The following is a 22,435-nucleotide window of genomic DNA, read 5'->3' as shown; positions in this document are numbered from 1 at the left end:
CCGCTCCGTGCCCTCGCGGAGAGGGCGCCGCCTGGCGGCCAGGAGGCGGCAGCGCTGGGGGGCTCCTCAGGAAGTTACCGTTCTGACAAACCTGTTTTTCGCAGGATTTCGTGGGGGGATTTACGGGATACGCGATTAGCTGAGTGTTGTAAAAGTGCAGAGGGTTGGAATTTATCCCCATAGAGCACGATGACCTCCCCACAGAGCAGGCTGCCCACCCATCACTGTTGTTCCCCCACCCCGGGATGGCTGCCCCCCCCCCCCCCCCCCCCCACACACACATAAAAAGCCAGTTCAGACTGAACAACAACGTTTTCAGTGAGTGAAAGCAGTAAAGATCTTAAGGCAAGGTTTTTATTGATGTTGGTTTAAAACCGCTTCATGGCTGTCGGGTCAGGCTCTGGGGAGGACTCAACGAGGGAGCAGGACGTGAGGGACATCTCAAGCCCTAGAAGAGCAAATCCTCCTCCGACAGCTTCTCCTTCAGCTTGGTGCCTCGCAGGCCCTCCAGGAAGACAGGCAGCTTCACCTCAGAGAAGCTATCACTGTCACCAAGCCCTGACCCAGAGGCTGGCTCTGCTCCCACCATAGTATTGGACCCAGAGCCAGAATCCTCATCGGAGAGAGGAAATATGTCACCCAGCTCCTGGTATCGCCTCATCCTGAAATGCAGAGAGGCATTTTTACATTATACATCAACATACCAAAGCCTCACAGTACCGTGGGCGAGCCACGCTGTAACAGGACTGTCAAAACAGGAATAATGGGCGGGTTTGGGTGCTGGCTTTAATGACAAATGTGCGTCAAATGAACTTACAGGGACGGGTCTGCCATGGGAGGAAGGATCCTGTTGGCTCCACCAGTGGGCAGGTAAAACCAGGGCCCCTTCTCCTCGATGCAGTTGGCAGACCACGGGTCAGGGCGGCATCTCACCCTCTTGTACCTTGCCCTCTGCATCGGAGCACCTGATGGAATCAGCCACGCGTTATTCACCAGGACCAGGGTGTTATTCACCAGCTCCTATTAACTTTACGAGCAACTAATTTGTGTGGCCCTGATTGCTCAACCACCGAAAACTGAAGTAACCCTGAAGACTTTTCTTAAAATGGCTACTGATATCCTAAGTGACATCTTTGCCATCAGAGACATCACGCACATCTCACACACAGCCCCAGGAAGTGCGTGAAAAATCCTGTGGGAAACCACTGCCATCACAGCAAGACTCATGGGACATGGCACAGGGACCTGTGGTCTTGGCTGCTTGCAGCTCTCCTTGAAGCTGGTGGAGGTATGTGAAAATAATGTGAAAATCTCCAGGGACACAGCACCCAGCAGAGAGCTGGCTCATGTGGTCTCCCTTCCTCTGTTGGCTCCAGCTCTGCCCCTTCGAGTTCAATGGGCTGAGTTTTGGTGGGGAGGTCAGAAACTCAAGGTGTGCCTCAGGAGTAGATTTGGGGTTTATGTAAGCTCTCAGAGCACGTTTCCAGAGGAGACACAGTTTGGGTTCCTCCTAGACACGACAGGGTTTTGTAAACCAACCATTTTAGCTCTGGTGCTCCCCAGGTACCTAATTCGGGTTGTCAATGGTCTTCAAAAAATACCAAAAAGCTAAAATAAGGATCGTACAGTAAAGATAAAAGCAGTGGCATTTAGTCCTTCCCCTCAGTCTCATTAATTAATTTTCCCTGAAGCCTCCTGGTGCATTCTCCACCTGTTGGCACTTTATCTATTTTTTTCTCAGTTTCTGTAATACTGTCGTTTCTCAGTAATTACACTTTTCTACTGCCCTATATATTTCTATAATGTCCTGCATGACTTTCAGCTATCTCCTACACTGTTCTGTAAGAGAAAAAATATTTCACGGGTGTAATTTCCTGCTGCTTTTACAGCGTGTTCCTTTTTCATACTTATTTTCTCCTCCTAGCATATTATTAAGGAGGTTTTTTATAATAACAGTGGCAACAAAATGAACAGCTGCAGCTAAAAAATTTGCAAATAAACAACTTAAGCAGGCCATAGTCCCTCAAAGATCAGCCTCCGAGTAGTAATACATGATGAGAGCCTATCACTGTCACAGCCTTTGTTTATGTACAAATTATACTCTACATGCTTGAAAAGCGTTCTCTCTCACAAGAAATAAACATATCATCATAAATCAACATTTCCTTTTCGTAGTTTTAGTGCTGTGTGTTGTAATATTGTACCAAATAAACCGTTTAGTTTCGTCATACTTACAACTAACTTCCTTTCCCGCTCCCCCCAGAAAGCAGAGTTATGACATGGGAACTGTTACCTACTTTGTAACTACATGACTGAGCAACAGCAGCAACCTATTATGAAAGGGACATTCAGAAAAATGCATATTGAAATATATAGACTGAAAATATACACACATCCAGCAACATATTTTATCAAGTCTTTTCTCATAAGGGCTGGGACATTGAAATGCTCCACTTGCAAAAAGCACCTTTTCTTACCATTCTCCCTCCAGAAAATTAAATGTTAGCAAAACAGATCTTCTGAGTAGATCTCATTACCCCAAAAAGAAGGCCAGTTTGAAAAATTCAGAGGCTGCCTGCTTGGCCTACACCGCATAGCCCAGAAAGAGGATTACAGAGAGAACAACCGCCCCGTTTTACCTTGTGCTGTGTATCCCACAAAGAGGATTAAACAAACAGCCAGGAAAATCCTCCCGTTACATCTGATAAGGAGCTGCATTTTGGCTGGCATCCCTCTGCTCACAACCAGCCTTTGCCGCTGCTTCGCACTTCAGAAATACGGCGGAGCGAGGAGATCGACTTTGAGAAAAGGTTTCCAAAACCCCAAACCCAACCCATAACCTGCGTCACCACTTCCTGACTGACGAGAGTGAGACATGTACAGAAGAGCCCAGCACTCTGGCCTCCCAGCCTTCATCACTCCAAATGAAAAATCCCCCCTGCCCTCATCCCCAGCTGTGCCCAAGGAGAAAAGCAGACTCGGGACCCACCAGCTGGACTGAAGGCACTGCTGCCGGCAGCGTGTGGTCCAGTGCATCCCACTTAGAGGGCTCCAGGGTATTTACTGTTTCCTCCAGAGAGAAAAAGCAGTGCTTCATGTTCCCTAATTTTCAGACAACTGCATTTCTGCATTGGCACTGGCAGTGCTTTTCCCTGCCTCAAGCCCATGCCAGCCCACCAGGAAGGTTAGGAGGGAGCTACTTGCAGTCGCTGCGTGTTTCACCGACTGGGGAATCATCTTCTTCCATGAGAGTAAATTATCTCTGGAGTCTCATGACAGTTTTGGGTTTGTTTTTATTTGAAAACAGGATTTACATATTCACAGTAGAAGTGAGAAAAATGCATTAAGCTAGAGAATATATTCTGGTAGAGGTGTGTCAGCTCCTTTCTGGAAGGGCATAGTTGATTTGCTTGGCCGGATCATCATCGTGTGGCATGAGCACTCCGTGGAGCGTGACAAAAGGTTTGGACCACATGTGGCTCCACAAGGAACCTGTCTGGAGAGCCCTGGAAGCCCTTTTGTAGATAGACAAATGGAAGCTGCTTCTCACCTGGCTCGACCCTTTTGCTTGCTTTCTGGTTGTGATTAATCCAGGCTTGAGTTCGCTTAAGAATAAATTACAAAAAACAACGTTATCAAAGCATTGGGGTTTTTTCTCAGTCTGCTGGATTCACTGGGGCATAGGCATGTGGGCCTGACATGCTGCAGCACTTTCAGTGTAAGTTGTCTGTGGTAAATCTGTTTTTGCATGGCAGAAAGTCCACCAAGGCCCCTGGTGGGGATCTGGGCTGAGTGGTAACTTTCCCCAGAGCACGGCCTTCTACCAAAACCCCATGAAGTGGCAGGAAAGACCCCTCCAGCAGCTCCCTCCCCCCTCTGCACTGGGATTTGCCACCAGACTAAGGGATTGAGTTGCACATTCAGCCTCAGTGCAATTTATTATGAGCCTCTGCAAACGGGGGTTTTTTCTGGCACGGGAAAAATAAGAAACTCAGACCAAGCAAGTGGGGAAGGACTCACATGCAGTGGTTACTCTCACCAGACTCATTTCTACTTTGTATTTTTAGCATCAACTCTTTTTTCTTTTCTTTTTGTTCGAGGCAGTGCTCAGCACCAATAGGAAGCTGGGCAAACCCGTGGGGGGAGGCGATCAGCCTCCACCTGCTGAGGGCTGCGGAAACTGTCCCTGCAAAAACACCTCTCATTTTCCACTGGTCGTGGGTACACGCTGGCCTGTTCCACACCCCTGCAGCGTGCACAAACAACACCCCATGTGGGACAGCACCCCTCTGCTGGCTGTCTTTACCCTTCCCACCACCCCAAGACATTTTCCACCGTTGGCACTGGAAGCCCCACGGGATGCAGCCAGAGCAATGCCCACCACGGGCATGGCCGTGGGTGGCTGGGGATCCTGCAGGAGCCAAGGGAGCTGCAAAACCCCTGTATCTGGAGGGGGATCTCACAGAGCTGAGTTATCTGTCTTGTACCATCAGCTGATGGGGGAACTTGTAGCACTGGCCGTTTTGCCACGCAGTTTTGTTATTTTCTTTTGTGTCAGCAGCATGCCTCAGGAAATGAGATCATTTTACATTTGGCAACTATGGGAAGACCAAAGCAAATTTTCACTCTCATCCCACGTACACCTGAGTAAGGGGGGCCTGAAGCCTCTGGGGAGGGTCAGCCTGTGCCCATCTCCCATGCTGCTGTGCTCCACTGATGCCTGCACTCCGCTGTGCTTGGCTTCCTATGACCATGGAAGTGATTGGAGACCTGGATATGAAACAGTCTGGGATGTGCAAGTCTTAAAAGTCCCTTTGTGGAGTGTCATGAGATGCCCAAGGAACACAGTCTGTAAGCCACTCAGGACATAAAATGCAAATAATCAGCTCAAATAAAAAAATCTCTACTTGGGCTAAAGGCCACAAACTGCGGGAAGTTAACACACTTTTTTTAAACAGAGACCAGCACATGAGCTATACTATATTGGAACATTAACCTTGAAACATGCCATGGCATAGCTATGACAGTTTAAGAGAAAAAGGATTTTAAGTCAAATATTTTAAGTCCACAGAGGAGAGGACAGTCACCATACCTAGGTCAGCTACCGCAAATCTACCCTCCATAAACTGCAAGGAAGGTTCACAGGATAATACTCCTGTGTATATAGACCAGATTATTAAATACCCCAAAAGAATAGGTCTATAAAAAAGAAGAAGATAAATGAGGAGCAGGTATTTGAGAACACAGTTTGCTCCTGGTGCCTTGCTTACAGCTATGGCACTGAAGTGCTGCTGTTATTTTCAAATCACATGCAAAGCAGACTTCTTAATCTGCAAAGCTCTTGCTTTGCATTTTTCTAAGGCATTAATTTGGGGAGTGGGAGCAGGTGGAGAGAGGGAGCTGCCCTGGCACTGTGCACCCAGCCCCTTGACCAGACACCCAGGACTTTTCATTACATGCCTGAAAAATCTGGGAGCAGACCCTAAGCTATAACAAACACTTCAAAAGCTAAAGTGATGAACTGCTCCTTAGTTGTAATTCTCAGGGCTGTTTTATCTCCCAACTGGCTTCAGGAGTAAAGACTGATTTAGTATCACTAAACGTGGACCACACTGCAGGAGTGCCTGGTATGAGGACATCCATTCTGCTGATGAGGGCAGGGAATGTAGGGCAAAAGAAAATCCCAGCAGTAACCCAGAGGGGCATCACGGGGGTGTTTCAGCCAATTCTTTGGACACAGCCCCTGCTCTGCTCTCGCCCAGGTAAACGCTGAGGGAGCAGCTCAGTCCAGAGGAGTGGTCTGACACAGCCGTGTCAGGCTGCTCTCTCCACTGCCTTTCCTCCCCAGGCAGCACAGGTTTACTTGGCAGTTTGTATCTCCACCCAGCATCCAGATGGACAGATAGGCTCCCGTGGGTGCAGGGGCACCCACAGTCCTGGTGCTAATCAGCGAGGCTTGCTGGCAAGGCACTATCTGTCCAGGCGGGGGGTCCTGATAAGGAAGTTTCTCATTCATAGCTGCTGAGAAATCAGATCAACCCTAACTGCTCTGGGGTCATTCTGCTCTCAGGGGTCAGGTTTTCCCCTGCCCTACCTGATGGGAGCTCAGTCCTGGCTTCTGTGGGAATCCAAGCTGACCCCTGCACCCCTCAAACACACACCCCCAGGGGAGCAGCAAAGCTGGCAGATGGCTGGAGCAGCCAGGGCTCCTGCGGTGCTGGGCCCTGCCTGTGGTGCTCAGCTCTTTATTTGCTCCACTGAGAAAGTGGAAATATTTATTTTGCACAGGTCACAGATCCGGGGAGCAGCTGGTACATCTGTTACAGGCAGAGCTGGAAACGGGAGTCAAGATGGCAACAGAAAAAAGAATATAGGTCAGACAACACAGGGAGATCATCTGAGTGGCAGCTGGGTTCAACACAAGGAGCATTTGTTTTGCCCATATTGTCCTTTGGGAAGGCAGAACAGGTTTCTTCCCTGACACTCACTGATGAGGTGGGGTGAGATTGGTGAGACCTGGACATCCAATGGGCCCTGAGCACATTGATCCATCTCAGGAAGAACCCATGAGCTGTCTTGTTAAATGACCCAAAGTCACCCTAATACCCCTCAGAAGTGAGCTCCCTCCAGGCAGGCAGTCCAGCTAGATTTAAGGATGCTTTCTGCCACCAGCTCGTATTCAACCAACGAACCTTAGGTGACTGAATGTAAAAATACATCCTGTCTCAAAACAGCAAAGAGCTGGCAACCCAGGGAGGGAAGTTTGGGTCCACCTAAGGGGATTTCTAAATCCAGCCCTGAGTAAAGCTTAATTCTTAACCTGGATCACATCTGAGCTCAGCACTTGACCCCTGTGTTCACCCTGCACCCAGAGCATCATGGCCCATCAACATGGCAGGACGTGGCACCCTGGCACCTCCCGGCCTCTCGTGCCACTGCCTCTCGCCTCTGAGGGCACTATTGGGACCTGGCCCAGGGAGATAAGATTCAGATCTCGTAAGAAAGTGCCAACGCTCATCACTTGCTGCCATCTAGATCACACAGAAGAGCAACTCCTTGTTTCTTCCCATGACTAAGGTCAACAAGTCCACCAGGAGAGATTTGTGCTGGAAAGCCACAGCTGCATCAAGATCCGACGCAGCCGCCGACTGACAGGAAGTTGCCAACGGCCTTTCCCCATCAGTGATGTCCTTCTCTGCCAGAAACATTAACCAAGCAATGGGCCTGTCCCTCAAGTGGAGAAGAGCAGCTTTCCTTGGTGCTGGGAGGTGTGATGCTTTCTGCTTCCTCATCTGAAGCTCAGTGCAGCAGGAGGTTTTGGCTGGCAAATTCAGGACTATGGTTTAAAAGTGACAACTTGTTAAGACATGACACAGCAGCCAAGCTCTGGCTCCCAATTAGGGAGGCAGTTCCTGCAGCTGTCTGTCCTTCTTTAATACTTCATCCCAGAGCAACACCAGCTCAACAGTGTAAGCAGGACCTGCACAGAGGAGTGAGGGGGCAGGGAGACCCCTTCATGCAGCAGCTTGTTGGAAAAACACCCCTAAAAACCACAAGGAATTATCAAGGGAGGGAGAGTTGGTGGGACAAAGATGTTTTCAAAGCAAAGCTAGTGCCCTGTTCCTTTTCTTTTACCCCATGCATTTCGCCCACGGATCTCAGAGTAACTCTCTGACACAAGCATTTTTACTCCTTTTACGGTATCCAGTGACTAACACCAGCTCACTCCATCACACGCTCATCCCAATTTTTCACTAATTCCTCTTTGTTTCAGCAGAAAATTGCAATAAAACCCTCAAACAGTGAAATCCTTACATCCCGGTCTGATGCCAACTAAGTCTCTCTTACAGCAACAACGAGCATGTAAAAAGACTTTATGTATTTTTTGTGTACCAGATGTCAAGAGCTCAAGCACTAAACATTTAAAACATTGCTAAAACCACTCAAATTATTAAAGCCTTTGGTGTTAAGGCACCACGTTATCAGTTACTTCCCCCTAAACAAACACTCAATACCACAGACATTTTCTGTTCTGAAGGGAAGTGCCACATTTGCCAAAGGCGCCGTGTTCAGTATCCCAACAGTCTGTCTGGCGCATTGTCCAGCTCTTCAGCTGCAAAGACACAGCCCTACAATGCCTTTGGAAAAAAGGCAGCCAGGCAAACAGTCCTCTTCAGGAAATCACTGCCTCTTTGTATGCCCACCTGTGACAAGGAAGAGCTGGAAACCACCAGCCAAACTGCAAAATAAAAAACCCCAGCAGGCACTTTGGATGGAGTTCCTGGGAAGTATGTAAAAGCACATTTCAAACTAAAAATTAGTCATTTGAAGTGAGCTCTAATGTGGCTAAAGATGTTGCAATAGAGGAGGAAAGAAGGTTGACAAATGCTTCTCACCACAACTTCAGGCACTTGGTTTTAACGCAACAGTCTTTAGTTCCGTAACTTCAGGACTCCAGAAGGGTTTGCCTCGTGAGCTGTCACACCAGCTACATCCTCCTTTGCAGGACTACATCTGGGCACCTTATAATGGAAAGTTCCATAGAAAACATCTAGGTAACACCAACTTTCTGTGTCTTTTAAAAGAAACACACAAGTAAAGCTCATCTTTGCTCTCTCAATGCTGAGTGAAAACACCAAACAAAGCTGAGATGTGCAAAGCCATGTGTAAATACCATCTGTCTTATTTCTCTTTGTCTGGTGTTAAGGCTCCTCAGGCTCCTGCAGCACTTTAGATGTGGAAGTGCAATCACACCCAGCGCTACACTGGGACACTGACACATCTCCACTGTGCAGATACAGAAGGAAACCATCCACCTTGCCAGAACCACGCGAGCGGGGAGGACCAAAACTCCCAACAGAGGAGCTTTCGGGAGGGCAAACAAGGAGAACCAGCCTGGGGACCTTTTGCTTTTGTCACACCGAGGCAGCAACCGCCACTGGAGCTCCCCTTGCAACACGGGGACCTGCTTTCCTGCTGCAAAGGGAAGTGAGGGCTCGCTGCTGCCTGTGGCCCCCGGGGCTCCAGCTGCCTGGAGAGCAGCACAGGACACAGCTGTCACCTCCTGCCACCCTCCTCCTGCCCAGTCCCCTCGAGAGACAACCACCAAAGAGCCTCCTTTGACAGCCTTCTAGGGAGAGACAGAAAACAAGGCACTGCTTTCTTTGTCTCACAAAATATTGAAGCACAGCACAACCACCCCTTTATAACACATCCCATGTCTCTGGCCAGCGTGAGAATTAAGAGCGCTTCAATTTAAACTGCTTTTAACCAAACCAAAACACTCCTCATGAGCATTAGACTCTATCTGAAGAAGTACGCAGGTTTTAGCTCTGAGGTCAGGTTTCACACTCCATACAAATTCTGCACAAACATGGACTTCTTGTAAACCTCACTGGTTTACGCTGGGTAAGGAGAAAAACTAGTACAACAACAGAAGGAAGGTTTCAGTTGTAAGACTTTTCTGCTGTACAGAAAGGAGTAGAAATGCAGGTTAAATGGAGTTCACAGGAACCTAATCTTCAATTAATCTTTGAAATAAATGCCTGACCTCACACATACTTTACAGTTAAAACTCAACATTCCTGAAGGGAGCTTTGCTGCCTAATCCAACAAGCTCCCCACCTCCTTTTTTTTTTTTATAACTAAATACACAATCTTACATAAGTTCATTCTCTCAAATCACTGAACAAACAGTGTTTGCTTAAAAAGACATGCCTTAAAAGAAGCAAAGCACAGTGTGCTGTACTGAGCATCTGGCATGATGTAGTCTCCAGTAATAAAATATAATTAGCTGGCAGGATCCCTGAACGTTGACTCTAGGAGATGGGAGAACTGGCATCATTTGTTTCTGTAACTCCACGTGCATTTATATGAAAGGTATTTTAAGAAAAGCTGCAGAGCTGAAGTATTCTGGGATGTCTTTAAAGGAGAGAGATCTCCAAACCACAGTGCCAATCACCACACAGCTGCACTGAAAAAGCTCTGATCCCTCGTATTTCCAGGCCCCCTTATCTATGGACACACTCCTACCTGTCTGTGAGCTCTCACTAGGATTTTAGTGGGTTCAGGGTGCTCCTCTGCACCCAGCTGCTGTTTAAAAGGGATACATACCCTGCACTTCGCTCAGTTTTTTCTACCCTGTTGGTAACTTACTTCAATACCAGTATTTGAAGGCTATAACAGGGGAAAAAAAGATGATTTTGTATGCTGCAATAGCCCACAAACTATCATTCCCCAAACTACAGGAAAACTAAGATGAAGCAATCCTTGCTGTAAAAAAAAAAATTGCTTAAGGTATAGAAGAAAAAAAATAATAAAACACAACTACCCCAAACATGTATTGGCTTCTTCTACATGAATATGAAAATAAAAGTTAGTAGAAAAAAATTTTAACTTTTGAGTTGGTGGTGAAAGTGTGCACTAGCTTTAACTGAAATCAGAGAAAAATAATGTGCAATACAGCCTGCTGAGAAATGTTACACTTAGAAACTGTCTGCCCTACCTTCGGGCCACAGGGAAATCTGAATTAAAGATGTGACAGCAGAAATGAAACTCCTGAAGGCTGACTAGACAATTATTTAGTTAAACAGAAACAACACACTCATGCACGTGCACACACTCCCTGATTCTATATGCACGCAAGGAGCTGGTCTAGTTTTGAGTTTTGCAGCTGCTCATTTCCAGCACCCATTTGTTGGCCTATTTTGTGGTTAGCAATCTAGCCTGCAGAACTCTCTGCAGGAGGGATTTTCACCACACATTTAAGATGTACGTGATTTCTTGCTTTGCACGTGCCCTCACACTTTCCAAGCAAACATCTTCTTTCCCCTGCCTTATTTTCCAGAATAATCCGGTTGTTTTGACTATTCTCCTCTATTATTGCAAACATCTTCCCAACTTATCACCCTGTCAGTGATAAAGCTGCTGGTGCCCAGTGTCCCACTGCTGAACAGCCTGTCACATTGTCCCTTTACCTTCCCTGTGTCCCCTGGCACTGCTGACCATCAGCTCTTACCATGCAGTTGGACAATGCTCTGCCTGCATTTCAGCTAAAACAACTTCAGAGAGGTCCCAAGTTGCAGCTCCTGCTAAGACAACACTTGGACTCCCTGAACAACACAAGAAGCCATCCATGGCATCCCAAGACTTTAAGCTGTATTAGGCAAACGTTTGGAGCAGTAGAGCACAGAATCTGTAAGCTGTGAATTCTCTACAGTGTATTAAGAGCAGGGAATCTCCTCCCACCACAAAGAAAGTTTGCTGCTTTCTTGCTCTTACTTCTGGCACTTAACTGCTCATGTGTTTTTACTGAAGACACTCATATGGAAACACTTTCACAACCATTTATTTTGGCCAAAGTTGAAAAGTGTATCGTATCTTAGTAAGACACAGGAAACAGAATTCCAAGGACTCTGAAGAAACATTTAGCCAAGCTAGTCCATTTATTGAGCCTCTATCAACTAGGTTTTGATTAACAAGGGAAAAGAAGAAAACACTGAGCAACATACAAAATAAATATTGAAAACAAGTTCCCTTCACGTGGATAAAGTTCTCTGGGGACAAACATTAGAAGAGATAAAATGCATTCTAGTTGGAAGAACGTGCTTCAGGTATATTAGAAAAAATTTCTTAGAGAAGCAAATTCTTTTAAAAGAAACTATTATCATACAGCACTACATTGAGAAACTGAACCATATGCTGAAGGAAAAAGCCATCAGGGAGAAAAGGTTCATATTTACATACAGGATGAACAGTACAAAGCATTAGCTGGACTTATACTTTACATTTAGAGTTTATACCACTAGTGTGGGTGAGCTACGGACAAGGAGAGCTCTGAGTTTGTCACAAGGTCACACTACTGCAGGCTCTAGGTGGACACCACTGCAGACACCTTATTCTATCAATCAGGATGGGAGCTGTCTGACAGCACTGGCTCGGACAGAAAACCATCTTAATAGTGCCCATCTCCCCCAAGGCAAATATTTATACACATGGAGACAGCTTTGCTCTTAGCCTCTCCATGCTTGCTGGAAGCAGAGTCACCATCTCCTTACTGAGTTCTAGTTCAGTTTCAACAGCAGGGACAGCATCAGGGTACTTCTCACAATAGTCTACCAGAAATGTGTAATATTCCAATGATGTCTGCATATTTTCCAGTTGCTTTTTGCTATCTGAAGTAATAAGCTTACCATACAGTCGTGCAATATGAAATTTAGCCACCATTGCAGGGCGAAGAACATCTTCCTCGAGCTTTTCAGGAAACACCTTATCAGGGTTCCTCAAAGAATCCAAGAAGAGTTCGTAATATTTGATTGCAAACTGAGCCAGAGAATTAATCTTTTTAACTGTGTGGGAGTCTAGTTTCTCTAACCTGTTACCAATAGCTACCTTTAAATCCATCATCTCATAGTAGGTGTCAGCCAGCTCACACTGGAGCTGCCTGCAGATGAGCAGGTAGTACTGGGGGTTCAGGTCTGCATAGATGGGCTCCAGCATGTCTATCCTACGCTTGTGCATCTTGCAGCGCCTCTCATAGTCTTCTTCAAAGAAAGCAAGGACCTTAAACAAAGCACTGTGATCCTGAACAATTTCAATATGGTCAGTAACATAACCATCCACCTGAAAGAACTCTTTTGCTTCCTGAACATAGTTCTGACCAACTAGGAAGATTTCCCTGGCTTCCTGAAAATCTAAAGGATATACACTGCTCACTTTCTCTTCCATGGCTAAGACAGAGTCACATATATCACTTGTCCCAAAAAGGACAGCTTTTTTCCTGCCCTTCTCTTTTTCATCCTCTTCTTTTTTCCTTTGGGCTTTGAGTTCCAACTGCCTGTCTGGATCCAGTTCTCCTATGTTATCCTGAAATGAGAAAGCATACTAATTAAAAATGCATGTGGCTCACAAAGAGAGACTGACACTGAATCATTTTATTTATGAGTTACCTTTGAAATATAAACTAGTGAGCAACAAGACAGAAGAGAAATTATTACAGGCATATTAGACCTCACAGTCACCAAAATAATCAATTACAGTACAGATTCTGTAAAAACATAAAGCTAATATGATTCAGTCTCCCTACCCTGTGAGACAAAATAGCCAAAGCAACAAACATTAAGCCCAAAGGCTCTGCTTCTGCAAAGCATTTCAGCAAATGCTGTTTTAAACATCTGAAGGAATGCCTGAATGAATGAAACGAACACCTGAACGAACGAAATGCTTGAATGAATAAGAACACCAGCACACAAAAGTGGTGCACATTGAGATGATGTTCTCACTAGCAGTTAATGAGAAGCAATCTGTCAAATCAAGCTGCAAGGAAGTGCAGCAGAGATAAGGGAAATTTGTGAAGCCACTGTACAAGCACTGTACTAGCTGATCTATCCATGCTTATCCCTGAGTGCTGCACTATGGAACACTTGATACGCTGCAAGCATCTGTTGTGTCATTGACTGGGCAATTGATTATTGCTTGTTACCCACTGTGAATTGATTCCTGCTGCAAACACCAAAGCAAGCTTAGTTTGCTGTTAGACAGTGACAGCCACAGAACAGGTTTGCTGTTACCTCAAGTAATTTCCGCGCACTTTGCAGGAGATTCAGGCAATACTTAATCCAGCATCTTGCAATTTCAGCTTTCCTCTCTGGCAGATCATGTTGGTCCTGCTCCGTTTCGTCTACTGAATGGACATAAACACACAAAAACTTTTAGAGAACTCCCTCAAATGTTTCAAGCAAAGAATATGATACTTGTATTTAATTAATTTTTCCTCACGGTTAGACAGAAACCTGTTGTCCATGTTGGTTTAGATAATAATTCTGTAAACTGTCATTTCTGGTAGAAACCCCTATAGATTAACATGGATTCGTCATGTAAGAATTCTTAAATAGATCAGAACGCATGTTCAGAAAGATCTTTCATCTGGAAGGTGTTACACTGAAAAAGTTCTCATGTCTCTTTGTAATAAGAGAAAGAAATTAGGATAATTCATTTTCTGAGATTCAGCTGCCTGCCCAGTAACTGAGGAGGATAAGGGCATTTGTATTGCAATGGGTCCTAGACTCGATATCAAAAAAGGGAACAAAGTAGGGGAACTGCCTTTGGTTAATCTACCTGGTACAAACATGAGATTTATTAGCTCTACAACTTCTGTATTTTTCTCCCCGCAGTCTCCCCACTATCATAAGTAGCAGCACTTCTGATGTCTCAAGATAACATTTTCAAAAACCAAATGGATTTCAAAGAAAGCTTATTTCCCAGTCTCTAGGCAGAAGGGAGTGAGTTAGCTGAACAATGAGGGGACATTACTACAGGACAGTAGCATTCCTGTTCACGAAAAAAAGCCAGTTCAGACTCAGACCCACCGCGTTCATTATCTTTCATCAGAGTCAGTCACACTGTTCCTAAGGAATTAAGAATTGCTGATAATGTAGAAAAGGCACAATTTACTAAATATCTCTGTGTTATTTTATATTCCAATTAACATCAAAACATGAATGTGCTTGAGAGTGGCCAATGCTGACTGTGCATTGATCTTTCTAATTAGAACTTTCTGCAAGTCCTCAGCCCAGCTCTCTGTACCACAAAAAAGAAGGGGAGGTAGGATAAACATTTACTCCACCACAACAAATGGGAAAATCACTATTCCTATTTGGTGCAGGAGGAAGGCAAGATAAAACTTATTTGATTTGTACTTGCCCTCTCTCCACAAGTTAAAGCTCTGTGGACTGGAAGCTTCCAGTTGCCCGAGACACAGACACAAAAGGGTGTGCTGTAAATAAGTAAAGACTAAGCCTAAAACAGAGCTCTGACACTATCATGTAACCACAAGTCCTTAAAACTGGGGTCAGTTCTCTAAAAGTTTCTTTTACTGATCTTCACACTGAACAGCCAAGTTGTTCCTTTGCATCAATGTCCAAACAAGGAGGGGAGCTACAACTCCAAAAAGGGCTATTAATGAGGCTGCAGCGTCCAGCAACAAAAGGCAATTCAAGTGCCTTCTAGATTTGGGGTTTTAAGAGCTGCAGTTTTCCTCTCTATTTTAAAACTATTCCCAGGAAGCATCTGGTTTGGTTCATTGAATCTCTGCCCTCTAATCACTGCTTTAAACTGCATTTTCAGCACATGTACAAGGCCAAATGAACAAACAGAGCCACTGCCACTGTTGAAGTGGGTATTGGTTTAAATTTCACCTTTATTCTGGTACTTTCTGAAACACCAGCAACAAGCACTTGAGGTTTTCTCACCGGGTCTACTCGTAGTCAACCTTGAGCTGTAGTACCAGCAGCTTTTCAGCAGCATTCTACTTTATTGTTAATTAAAAAGATTTTAGAAAATTAACATCAGGATAAGTTTTATGCACGTTGCTAAATTTCAGTTTTACCATTGTGTATCAATGATGCTCAATTCACAACAATTTTATTCAAGGCTTCTCCATCAACTTACCGTCCTCAGCAGACGGCACCTGTCCCGCTTGGCTGAAGATGACACTGGCTGCTGCCAGGCAGTGCCGGGCCTCCATAAAGCATTCCTGGGAGAAACAGAACCAGCAGCACTCAGCAGCCCAAGCACTGCTCTCAGCCTGGCCAACCCCCTCAGACAGTGAACACACACATGAAATGACAGAACTGAGAGACTCTGGAGCACATTCCCCTGGGCACTGGAAGAAAACACACAATTCCTCCCCAGCTATTACTGAATGCAGTATTTTCTAACCAGCTGTTCTCTCTGCCCCACAGCCACAGCAAGCCTGGCTGATAGCATCAGCTGTGTACACTGTGAGCATTCTCTCTGCTCTGATCTCCCCACCATCACTTCCCTGCGGTGAAGGAAGTGATGTCTTGTGGCAAACACCATCACGGGGTGTTAGTGGGAACAGCCGGATACACAAGTCAACACCCTGAGTCAGATCTGGGTTCCTTTACCCATATTTGACAGTGCACTGGTTAATGATTAGTGCTATCAATGCATCAAAAACACATGGAAATTACTAGTTACTATTGAAATTAACATAAACTGGCTTAGGTATGGCAGAAAACTTTGTAAGCATCAGGAAAGAGCATCTGAATAGCCCTGAATATAGAAATTGCTAAATAAACCTGAAGCATTTCCTAACAGTAGATCATTTAGAGTCAAGACGTGTGTGAAGGCAAATAGCTGCCAACTTACATATTCCCTTTAATGTTCACATAGGCTCAGACAATTCTAAAGCACATGTTAAGGTACAATGGACACTAACTTAGAGAAAACATACAGTGTGCCATACCTTGGCCCTCAGATGGTTTTGTTTTTAAACTTTATTGTAAGAGAACAATGTAAGAAAGAGTTTTAAATTAAATTATTATAACCCTCAAGTTTTACTTACGAACATCACATCATTGCTAACACTTCATTAACTACAGAGCTTCTCTCATGTCTACACCCCTGCTCATCTTCCCCATTGCTGTCACAACACCACAGGAAAGCCACTACGTCCTCCTCAAAAAAACTGAGAGATGCCTCATGTCAGAAGGCAACTTGTGGTTTTATAGGTGCACACTTTAAATTCAGCATGGAGCCCTGTCTCAAACAGCTGTTTAAAACAATTGTCTTTCTTGACAGTTACACTGGTGATACAATTACAGCCGATAAAGGCTGGATGCCTGACCTTGGAGAGATAGTACTGTGACAAAGTAGCAGCATTGCGAGCCCATTCCACCGGGTAGTAGCCACAGTACTCCAGCTGGCGTTTCAGAGTGGTGTGGCAGTACTGAGCAGCCTTCTCAATCATGTCCAGGTGCTGGTAGACTTGTGCCAGGTAATACAGAGTATGTGTGTAGGCTTTTTCAAATCTGGAAGAAACAACAGTCTCTTTAGACTGCTTTTTTTCCCCCTCCCTAAATACACCCTTATAGTTAAAAAAAAAAAAAAAAGTAATAATAATGTAGGTATGCTGCTCCACACCCACCTTTTGGATCTTTCTTGGTCAGTAAGTTTTTCTTCTTCTGCCATGAAATGTTCACTGGGATCCAGGGGAGGATTTCCATCCTGCAAGGGTACATACCACATTCAGCAAATTACATTTCTTTCCCTGCAGCACAGTGCTCCCTCTCCTGGCTGTACATCATTTACCATTTTGCAATCCCAAATTCCAATCCCAGCTTCATTTAATGCACCTACACCTCAGTGCCACGTCTGCAGAGCAATTCTACAAAGCTCAGGAGATTTAGAGCACAAAGGCCAGAGTTCTACATGGAATGATAAGGTTTTCAGCTTGTAAAAGACTTCTGCTTACATCCTTGAAAACAGTGCTTGCTGCCTGCATCCAAAATACTCTGCCTTGGTTCCACAGGACTGTAACTGGGCATCTTTATTTTGTAGAATAACAGAACGGGCACCGATTTAACACCAGGCATGTCTTCAAGTGTGAAATATTCGTTTGCACAGCTGCACTAATCAGCAGCAAGAAAACATCCTGCAGGAAGTACTGCAGAGAACACGCTGTGCAGAGTGCTCAGCAGAGCTGCTGGAAACACCAACTGCTCTGAAGGGACTCCAAACACACACATGCTGGTGATTTACTCACATACACCAGTGAGACAACAGGCAATGTCTCAGTATGCAGCTTGTCCAGCCCTTTCCTGACCTCATCTATTTCTTAGCCCAAGAGAAAGTAAGGCAACAAACAAAAAGCAGTTCAGAGAAATACTTTTCATAAGATAATACAGACTCGGGCAGGAACAGGAGCAAGGGCAGAGAATGCACTCGACAGGGAAGAAAAGATATTCTTATGTTTGAGCTGCTTCTCATCAAAAATCCCTGAATGGATCTGCTTGTTTGCTTTTAATAGAAGTGGTCTATTCATCTTAAAAAATGAAAAAATGCATCTGAAACAGATAGTGACAAATTAAAGTGAGTTTAAGCTACACGAGGTGTGCAGATTTTTGCATACGATCTTTTAATCTTTAGGGTTTTCTGTTTATACCTCATTAGTTTTTAAGATGCGAGTTTATAACCCTCCATCTCGTTTTGCTTAGATACAAAGGCTCCCAAACCTTCCAGCAAGATTTGGAGCATATTCTGGCAAGACTACAGCTATTCCTGCCAATAAAGCAACTGAAATGACATGGTAAGTAACTCCCTTGTCTCCTTCCTGCATCTACAGATTTATCCTCTGGTGTCAAGCCTTATGCCTTTACTTATCCTCAGGAAGAGCTCTGCAATTCTCCTTTCTAGGTGGACTTCATTAGCCCAAGCTCCTTGCCTTAGTTTTGCTTAAGTGGGGGGAAACCACCCTACCCAATTTGTAAGCTCAGGAAAATGTCTCAGCCATGAACAGTTTACGAAAGGCTCCCTGACAGGAAGGATTCCTGACAGCCTAAAAACGGGGACTGTTAAGAAAAGTATATTCACATTTTTATAATTTGTGAAAGACAAATGGCTGTATAAATCCTAAGGATCAAACCCCACTGCAAGGAACTCAAGTCCTCTTTATAAACCATAAAGCAATTAGACAAGCTCCCCCATGCCCTGTGGTTTGGATTTGTTGTGAGAGTTATTAATTCTTTGCAAATTATCTCAGGTACAGTCAGTATTTTCAGAGAAACATGACGCAAGTCCGATAACGTCACCACAGAAACATTATTTTGCTGTAGTTTCTTTTAAAAGAAAGTCTTTTGGTATAGCTACACAATGCCTTGAGCTGTAAGTGGCAAATGAAAAAATGCTGGGGAAAAACTGTGGAAGTGATCTGGCATGGGCTTATTAACAGTCAGGTATGTATGGCAGCAAAGCCCCAGAAGGAATATTCAGTATCCACTACTAACAACAATTAACAGTTTCAGAAAAGTCCACAGTGAAAATGTGAAGTATTTGGCAGCACTGTTTAACCCACTACATGGTAGTACCAGTCCAATTTCATAATCACTGGAAAAGTGCCACAAACTTTTAGAGGCGATGTGAAAGCAGATGATATTTACACCCAGGGCTGGGTATAAATATCAAAGTTGATCATCAGGAATTAATTAGAGAGAGGGTCTGCAGAGAGATGCAGTGTCTCTACTGAAGCTTTTCAGTGGGCTTTTTTTCTGGATCCATTTCCTATCACTGTAGGCCAGCACAGCTGCATAGGTGGAAACAGAGCAGTAGCCAACCAATACAGACTAATCCATTCTAAAGATCTTCATGGGAATCATGGAATCATCTGTGCTATAAACCAACTTCATATAAAACCTGGACTGCAATTTCATGAAACTAATGTCTGTACAGCTGTCCTGAGACACAGCTACTGCTCCTTCAAGGCAACAAATGTTTTTACCTCACTCAAGAACTGTCCTTGAGAAAAGTCAGTGTAGAAACAGCTTTGCAAAGAGCTTAAAAATAGCACAAGGGAGCCTTTGTCAGATACACAGCGGAATCCACAGCTCAAAAGGTTGTTTAATATGCATGAGAGCGTTAGCTGTTTGTAAGATTGTCCTCTTGGATATGGAACTAAACTACTTGCCTCTACAAAACACTGCACAGTCAGAGCAAACCATCCAAATATTACAGTTTTGCTTCCTCTTCCCACTGAAAGCAATGGATTGACACTGTACATCACTTCCAAGATAAGATTTAATAATAGTCCTCTTTAAAATCCAGATTCTACCTGGCTTCAACTTTGGATTACTAAAGGGCTTTCAAAAGGGGCCATTATTTTTGAGCAAACTTATTTTCCACTTTGAAATCAGCAAGTAATGCCCTGGTTTGCCTTGTGCTATACAGCAGGACAACTCCTGTCACTTGCCAAAGGTACCACAGCAGCCAGGATAAAGGGCAGAAACTCAATTTTCATTATGTGGTTATTTCAAAGATTACTTAAACTGCAAGTGGCAGTTTCAGTGAAAGTAAGACCTGCTACAGTGCTAACACAGTACCTCTTTCATGTATTGGTTATACAAGGCTTCTGCAGATTCCAAGTAAGTTTGTGCAGTTTCAATTTCATCCCTTCGAGACCACAGGATACCCAGGTTGTTCTAAAGGTAAAAGAAAAAAAAACAACACAGTTATTTTCCCATTGTGTTCCATTTACATTACACGGTTTCTCCAAACAATTCAGTCTTCATCATAGATTTGTGTTCTAATACAATGAATTTCAAAAAGCAAAAATGGTGCCCATCCACTTGACTGTGAATTGCTCAAAAAAGAAGGGGTTCTCACACAGCAAACTTCACACACAAAATTCACCTCTCTGACTGTAAATTTCTGTATTTATTCTGCCAGGTAAGGATTGGTGTGTCCAAATAATGAGCTTTTTCCAAGCACATTCCGCATCCAATTCATGCAGCTTTTACATCACACACATATGTCAGAAAAAGAGACGAGACATTAGAAATTTTTACCATGACTCCATTGAAAAAGTTAACAGGAAAAAGACATGCTGGGAATGAATGCTTGTAAATTTTCAACAACAGGAAGAGATGAAAAGTGCCTTTAAGATGCAAAAGCTATTGACTACTGCCTTCAAATTTCAGTTAAAGCAATGTACATAGCAAGTTACTGCATCTGTGAATCCACCTTTTATAAAAACTACCTCTAATTTTATTAATAAGATGAAGGTGTTAATAACAATCTATATCTGATGTGCTAATTTAAGTCCTAGGCAGTGCTGTTACAAAATCCAAGAGGGCTAAAAAAATCCCCAAACCTTCAAAATATTTAGAATGTGTAGTTGTATGCCAGCCTACTACCTGTTTTGGTTCCATTCATTTTGTTATTTTTATAAGAAAGCACATCACATGTTGTTTATGAACTGAAATACTTTGCCTTAGGCCAAGCAGTGGAACAGACCAAATTCCATTAGACAGAAACTGTAATACACAATCTTAAAAAGAAGCTCAGAAAATCAGGAGCAGGAAACAGAAATGCTCCTTCTTTCAAAATAGCAGTCAGTGCTGTGGCAGCACACTCTAGACTCCCAGGATCTGGAGAAGTACGGCCATCGATGGCAATTTTGCACAACAAACTTCATCCTGCTGTTCCCTAAAGGCCCCAAAACAGTCATGTCCATGCAAACTTCTGCCTAACAGAGACAAGAGCTGCTTTCCAACACACCATTCAGAAGCACAGCGGAATCCCTGGCCTTCAGCCACAAGAGCCACCAGGAACATGTGGGAAGATATTATCTGGTTTTGGCTCCAGCAATCTCTACCTTACAATGAGTAACAGATTCATAGCGGTGCACTGAAGGACGAGCAGATGTAACCTCACAATTCCAGACAACTCCGCTAATTTAGCCAGCATAAGACAAGTCACTGTTTAACTGGCACCTTTTCCACATCAGCACACAATTCCTTGACAGTATTGCAATGTTTGATAAGGGAGCACTACTGAACCTTTTCTAACTGGAGCAACCATTTTTGACAGAGACATCTAAATAACTGCTCTATTTAATTTACAGTCTAGAGACAGATACCTGACAATACACCAGCTGCCATGACAGAGCGGGTCCACAAAGGCCCTTTTGTGAATCTTCGTGTGGCAAGAATTAATTTTGATAAGAGTATTATTTTCTTCAGAATAAAGACACGAATATTATTACTTCGAGCCCCAACAAAACTGTATTTACTCATCCGGGACAAAATTTAATAGCTTAAAAGAGAGCAGATGAGGCTGAAAAGCAAACAATTTACCATTTACACATCAATAAAAGCACCTCCCAGCTTCACTTGGACGACAAACGAGTTAAGGAATCACAAATTATGGATATACTGAGGTCTTCCACTAATTTATTCCTGCCCAGTTCTTACCAGTTCTGTCTCGGTCTGTCCCGAGGAACACGCTGCTTTGTCAACACACAATTTCCATTGCGAGAACACACTTTAGATGCCCTGCACGCCCAGAGGCATCAGCAGAAGGCTTAAAACAGAACCCCCCTCCACAGCCAGCCCCCGGGAATGATTTCTTCCGGCAGGAACTGACGGCCGGGGCCGTGTTTATGATGGTTACCCAGGTAGTGCCTGTCAGGACACGGGGGTGCCTCCCCCCTCCCCGCGGCCTCCCCCGCCCACCTGGGCCTGGATGTAGAGGGACACGCAGTCCGGGGACAGGCGGTGCGGCTCCAGGAGCTGCGTGCAGCGCTGCAGGTGCTCCTCGCCGGCCGACAGCTCCTCGGTGTCGGTGTGGTTGACGCCCAGCTCGTACTCCAGCACGGCCCGCCGCACGGCCAGCACCCGCGCCTCGCCGCCCTCCTCGGCGGCGCTCAGCAGCTGCTTCACCTCCTGCAGCAGCGCCCGGGCGCTGTACTTGGAGCGGTACGGCTCCGTCTCGGGGTCCTTCAGCGACTCCACGGCCGAGAGCGTGCGGGCGGCGCGGAACTTCTCGCACACCGCGGGCCACCCGCCGCCCGCCGCCATCTTCCCGCGCCGCCGCCCCGCCCCTCGCGGCCGTCCCGATCCCGCCCCGATCCCGCCCCGCC

The 22,435-nt window shown here is 44.9% G+C and overlaps 2 protein-coding genes and 1 long non-coding RNA gene across 4 annotated transcripts; 1 reads left to right on the top strand and 2 right to left on the bottom strand.

Annotated features, from left to right (window-relative positions):
- Window positions 1-340: 340 nt before the first annotated feature.
- On the bottom strand, window positions 341-2,819 carry SRGN (serglycin). Its single transcript, XM_032694236.1, has 3 exons — window positions 2,640-2,819; window positions 818-965; window positions 341-662 (listed from the first exon to the last, which is right to left on the bottom strand). Exons 1-3 carry the CDS (start codon window positions 2,728-2,730, stop codon window positions 449-451), a joined length of 453 nt encoding a protein of 150 aa, XP_032550127.1. The 5' UTR covers window positions 2,731-2,819; the 3' UTR covers window positions 341-448.
- Window positions 2,820-11,329: 8,510 nt separating this feature from the next.
- KIFBP (kinesin family binding protein) lies at window positions 11,330-22,435 on the bottom strand. Of its 2 annotated transcripts, none has more exons than XM_032694234.1 (7): window positions 22,029-22,435; window positions 19,896-19,994; window positions 16,949-17,028; window positions 16,649-16,832; window positions 15,448-15,532; window positions 13,569-13,681; window positions 11,330-12,864 (listed from the first exon to the last, which is right to left on the bottom strand). In XM_032694234.1, the coding sequence occupies exons 1-7, from the start codon at window positions 22,371-22,373 to the stop codon at window positions 11,986-11,988; spliced, it is 1,785 nt and encodes a 594-aa protein (XP_032550125.1). In that variant the 5' UTR covers window positions 22,374-22,435; the 3' UTR covers window positions 11,330-11,985. The 2 variants fall into 2 exon arrangements, with proteins under 2 accessions (XP_032550125.1, XP_032550126.1); XM_032694235.1 differs by having other exon boundaries at window positions 13,569-13,678; window positions 22,029-22,400.
- LOC116789927 lies at window positions 16,486-21,554 on the top strand. The gene is made up of 3 exons (XR_004358197.1): window positions 16,486-16,798; window positions 18,018-18,109; window positions 21,419-21,554. It is a non-coding gene; the product is annotated as an uncharacterized LOC116789927 (long non-coding RNA).

Source organism: Chiroxiphia lanceolata, chromosome 8 (assembly GCF_009829145.1).
Source record: "Chiroxiphia lanceolata isolate bChiLan1 chromosome 8, bChiLan1.pri, whole genome shotgun sequence".
In the NCBI taxonomy this organism is placed as follows: domain Eukaryota; kingdom Metazoa; phylum Chordata; class Aves; order Passeriformes; family Pipridae; genus Chiroxiphia; species Chiroxiphia lanceolata.
Note: the sequence above shows the minus strand (reverse complement) of the source record. Positions and strands in the feature narration are given on the sequence as shown.